Here is a 4,857-nt window from a genome sequence, read left to right as displayed (position 1 = left end):
CCCACCCCGTCGAATTAGCCTGGGTTGACCATTTTGTGGTGGAAAACGACCGAGGTCCAACAAAAACTACAGTTGGCCCAAGTACGTATTATGTGGGCTTTAATTATAATCTTTCCTTTCCGGCATCGCTCTCCAGCCCGTAGACAGAATTGGCTGGACCTCGACAACGTCAAGGGCCGCCCATTCACCGAAGAGTCCCAGGACAAAGGAGCGCATGCGCAAGTGCGCAACCAACGAGTCGATGACGCCCCCAGAATTGGCTTCCTTTTTCTCGTTCGCATCGAATCCGCATCGTGAAGGAAATCCACCGGAATCCGGATTTGATTGGATTGCGGCATCCATTCCATTCGCATTCGCATTCGCATTCGCAATCGCCGTCGCCATCGCCATCCTCGCAGCGCTCGGCCCACCCAACCCGGTCCCTATCGCTCTCCATCGTCTCCCTCACCACCTCCAGCTCCCCGCCTCCCTCACCACCTCCAGGCCCCAGCTTTGGCGGTAGACAGACAGATACAGCTGCGCCATTACCAAAGAGAGAGACATATCGCGCTGCCCAAGAAAAGAAGCCGTGCCTTCTCCCCCTCTCCCTTCTTTCTTTCCTTTGATTAACGGATCGTCCGCCGGTTGCAACACTAATTCCTCGCGGGGTTCCCTTGGATTCGGCCGGGAACCGTGAGATCAAGAAAAACGCCTGCCATTAAACTGCCAAGATTATATTAAAAAAAAACGAACCAACCTTGATTGACTGCAATCTTTCATCAACAAAGGAGGGAGAGCCTTGGTTTGATCGGCGGCGGCCGATCTTGGCTCGGATGGCGGCGCCGCCGCAGCCGCCGGCGTCGCTGGACTACTGGCGGGGCTTCTTCAGCGGCGCGCGGGCCAGCATCTTCGACGCCATCGACGCCGCCATCCGAGTAGCCGCCGCCGACCACCCCGACGCCCTCCGCGCGCGCCGCGACGCCATCGCCGAGCGCCTCTACACCGCGCTCATCGCCCTACCCGCGCCAGAGGCGCCGGGGCACCCCACCCGTGGCCGGCCGCCGCTCCTCCTCCCCGAGGGCGCGGGCAGCGTGCCCAGCCTCTGCAGCTTCGACCGCGCCGAGGTCGTCAACAACGGCGGCGGCGGCGCCGCGCCAAGGAACAAGAGCGATGACGACGTCGCCGCCGAGGCGTTCCGTGTCAAGGCGGCTCTCTCCAATGCTCAAGAGAAGGTTCCTCCATTGCTTCGCTGTTTGTTGATTCTGTTCCTGATTTGCTGATGTTGGCATTAATCCCTTCTGATCAACCCTGTTTGTTGATTCTGTTTCTTTGCTGATGTTGGCATTAATCCCTTCTGATCGACTTTGCTGTGTGTTCAACTTTCCTGCAGTCAGAGGCCGAGCTGCTCGAGCTTCTCGGGAGGCTGGGGCAGCTGGAATTCACGGTGGACGCTATCAGGGTGAGCCGTGACGAAAGTGAAACTGCCGCTGCTGCATGTGCTTCATGAACTCTTCTTCGTGCCTTTGTTCATATCTCTCGAATCACTTATATAGGCTACTGAGATTGGAATGGCTGTGAAACCGCTGCGAAAGCATGGCTCGAAGCAGATTCGGCAACTCGTCCGATCGCTTATTGAGTAAGCTGCTTGTGCTTTTCCTTGTCCAGAAATGCCCAGAAATATTACTTGGCCATCATTTTAGACACTAGTTTGGCCTTATGCAGCTTTCTCAGATGTACATGTTTGATTGATGTTATGCTTGATCTGAATTTTTAGAGGTTGGAAGGCTACTGTTAATGAGTGGGTGAACAATGGAGATCCCATTGTAGGTAAGGAATACAAAAGTCAATGTACTCTTCACTGTTATGTTCTTCCTATTCTGTCCTTGATTGATATATAATCTAGCTGAAATAATTCACAGATCATACACCACAATCAGTGGATGCTTCTTGCCTGGATCAGGAAGAAGGGGGTCTGCCTTCCCCTCCAATGGATGAGGCAGCCTTGTTTGCAGCACCATGTACTTCAATCCAGCTATCCGAGGTACCAGACACATAAACTTCAGGCTCTCTTTCTTTTTATTACTGTATTTATCAATGTTACAGTTGTTCTGACAAACTTGGATGCCTTATCTTGTTGAAAATCTGCATCGGTTTTGAAGTTCTTCGATGAAATGGATGATGATGGAAGTGAGTAATCGCACTTCCTGGATCACACCACATGCCCTGGTGACTCTTGGTTACATATTGCATTGACCTCACTCCTGTCCTGTAAATTACAGACATTAGGAGTGATGCCAAGGATGGTGGGCAGTGTAATCCGGCAAGCCAAGAGTCAGTGAACAAGCAGTCACCTACGGGCCAATGGTATGACCCAGAGCAGAACTGGAAACTTGACCAGTCTGCTATGAAGCAATCGCGACCAAATGAAGCATTCAACTGGCAAACAAGGCAGCAATCTAATCCAGGGGCGCAAGTGAAGATGTCAAGTGCAGCTTTTGGTCCAGGGAGACCTCAGATGTCGCATATGGGGCCGAAATGTTCAGAAGTGAAGCCAAAGCAGCAGCAAGATGTATCAGTGGCTCAGAGAAGACCGAAACCGACAATGCCTAAGGTAAGCGTTAGTGTGTTGTGAGCAACTTAGTATATCTATTTGATGCGTATTTTGCTACTATTGGGCTAAAACATTTCACTGCCAATATAGCAGCCACCAACTCAGCATGATGACAATTCGGTCCAGGCCAAGCTGCAGCTCGCAAAGGATGCCAAGCTGGAGGCTACAAAGCGCAAGCTTCAAGAGGGTTATCAAGAATTCAATAACAGTAAGCCGTTTCTCTTCAGCCTTAGGCACACACCTCTTTCGTTCTGTGCAGTGCCAGGAGATATATCTTACATAGTTACAGTATTGATGGGATGTTTAGTTTCGCCATTGATCAATGTGTAGTTCTGCTAATAGCACCGCATTTCTTGACTGGTTGACGTGATGAATTATGATGCCGTTGTCGTTTCGAAAGAAGACAGATGAATGACGTTTCCGATTTGGCGCAAATGCAGCGAAGAAGCAGCGGACGATACAAATGGTGGATCCGCAAGACCTGCCAAAGCAAGGGAACCGAAACCTAGCGCTGAACGGCAAGCCAAGAAACAACAACAACAACAACAGGAATCGTCTGGGCATCCGCCGCTGATTCCATCCACCCACCCATTCGTTCACCATGCTTTTTTAACTAATTAACCGCCGGCCGCCGCTTACAACCTGGATATACCAGTCTAGTGTTTCTTTCTTTTGGGTCCAGTACCATCCATACATATGACATGTATATCTGGAAGGCGAAAACTGAGTCGCCTGGCAGGGGATGCACTAGTGTTTGCAGCCCTAACATCTTGTCTCGGGCCGCCAATGGTTGACAAACTTGTAGAGAGATAATGTTACATTACATAGCTATATATATATATTACAGTATCAGTTCTGAGACCTGCTGGGACACCGCGTTGTGGCTGTGTGGTCTTTGGTCTCATGGTCTGTCTGGACTCTTATGCAAATGCTCCTACTCGTGGTATGCAGTTTCTTTCTTGCAATCAAGGTGTGTGGTCTCTGTCGCTTGCAAATGAGCGACCTGCCGACCTGAGCTGTTATCAAAGAGGAAGAGTGGCTTGCCCCCAGCAAAGACTTGGACCAAGATGGAGTATGGCACAAGAACACAAGACAGTGGCATGTTTGGGAGCAGGGTTTTTCTTCTCTTGACTCTGGACTCTAGTTTTGAGCAAGAGTTCTGCTTGAAAGGATCCTTCCAAAACTGACGAGTGAATCTTGCGCCGATGAGTTTGACCGGCACGGGTAGCTTCCAAGCTCAGCCAGACCACCACCTTCCATGAGACGTCGTCATGTATGTGAACACGGGGGACTAGCCGAGGAGCAGTGGGGGCAAGCAACCAGCAAGGCATTATTGGTCGCTGTCGAGTGTCGGTGGTGGGCGCCGTGGGACGGTCTCCTGGCGGTGCCGTCACTGTTTCGCGGGCCCCACCGCCGCCTGCCTTTCTAGATTGCGTGTCGCCTGCGGCCCCACGGGTGCGTGTCCGCGGGACACGTCGGACGGAGTATCCCGTGGGCCGCGTCGCGTGGCTCACGGGGCCTTGTGCTGCTCGTGGCCCGGACGCCGCCCGCCAACGAACAGCTTGTTCTGCTGCTGATGTTCTGCGCGCTGCAACTCTGTGCCCCAAATTTTAAACCGGTGCTCAGTGCTTCGTGCGTCCTCCCAAATAGTTAGTCTAAGAAAAAAATATATTGGATATCAAGGAAAGAGAATAAATAGCTAGCGGTTCTGTTCGCTTCTTTTATAATCTGTTTTTTTTCAGCTTGTTTTTTCAGTCGGAATAGTGTTTTTCTCTCCTAACAAATCAGCCGGAACAGTGTTTCGGCTTGTTTTTTTGGCGAAACGAACGGCTAAATAGCTAATCTAGCATAATCTCTCAGAAACAAGTCTCTCACAGCTCACGTAACTCTTCATTGTAGTATTCTTTTTTTATTGTTTCTAAGCCCAATCTAGCTGGCCATTTGTAAACTGCCATTGAGAACGTCCTTAATGCTTAGTGCTGTGCAACTCAACTGAGAAGCAAGCAAGAGAGAGCACGAGCACAACTGCACAACCCAGCATGATCCTTTCTGGATCGGCGACGTGGACTTGTGGCCATCCACCAGCTTTTGGGATGCCGATAATGCAACCATTAATGCATCCACCACCGTGACAGCATCTCACACCCTCTTCGATCAGTCTTCTCAATCTCACACTTTCCACCACCATCAACAGCCCTTTGCATTTTCAAAAAGCCTATCTCATCCGGTGCTTTTTACTCCAAGGCCTTGTTTAGATCACATCCAAA

General features: G+C 50.8%; 1 protein-coding gene across 3 annotated transcripts; it reads left to right on the top strand.

Moving 5' to 3' along the window:
• The first annotated feature begins 360 nt into the window (after positions 1 to 360).
• LOC136498751 (probable mediator of RNA polymerase II transcription subunit 26b) lies at positions 361 to 3,453 on the top strand. 3 transcript variants are annotated; one of them, XM_066494556.1, is made up of 9 exons: positions 361 to 1,211; positions 1,370 to 1,438; positions 1,533 to 1,615; positions 1,754 to 1,806; positions 1,899 to 2,020; positions 2,139 to 2,166; positions 2,259 to 2,590; positions 2,717 to 2,798; positions 3,031 to 3,453. In XM_066494556.1, exons 1-9 carry the CDS (start codon positions 813 to 815, stop codon positions 3,162 to 3,164), a joined length of 1,302 nt encoding a protein of 433 aa, XP_066350653.1. In that variant the 5' UTR covers positions 361 to 812; the 3' UTR covers positions 3,165 to 3,453. The 3 variants fall into 3 exon arrangements, with proteins under 3 accessions (XP_066350653.1, XP_066350652.1, XP_066350651.1); XM_066494555.1 differs by having other exon boundaries at positions 364 to 1,211; positions 2,684 to 2,798; XM_066494554.1 differs by having other exon boundaries at positions 364 to 1,211; positions 2,681 to 2,798.
• The last annotated feature ends 1,404 nt before the right edge of the window (positions 3,454 to 4,857 follow it).

This window comes from Miscanthus floridulus, chromosome 1 (genome assembly GCF_019320115.1).
Source record: "Miscanthus floridulus cultivar M001 chromosome 1, ASM1932011v1, whole genome shotgun sequence".
Lineage (NCBI taxonomy): Eukaryota > Viridiplantae > Streptophyta > Magnoliopsida > Poales > Poaceae > Miscanthus > Miscanthus floridulus.
The sequence above is the reverse complement of the archived record's forward strand: the minus strand, read 5'-3'. Positions and strand labels throughout refer to the sequence as shown.

Excerpts from the sequence above, each read along its gene's own strand:
- LOC136498751 (XM_066494554.1), top strand. The coding sequence starts at position 813 with ATGGCGGCGCCGCCGCAGCCGCCGGCGTCGCTGGACTACTGGCGGGGC. Across the intron at positions 1,616-1,753 it reads CTCGTCCGATCGCTTATTGA|AGGTTGGAAGGCTACTGTTA; the intron begins GTAAGCTGCTTG and ends CTGAATTTTTAG. Across the intron at positions 2,021-2,138 it reads CTTCAATCCAGCTATCCGAG|TTCTTCGATGAAATGGATGA; the intron begins GTACCAGACACA and ends TCGGTTTTGAAG.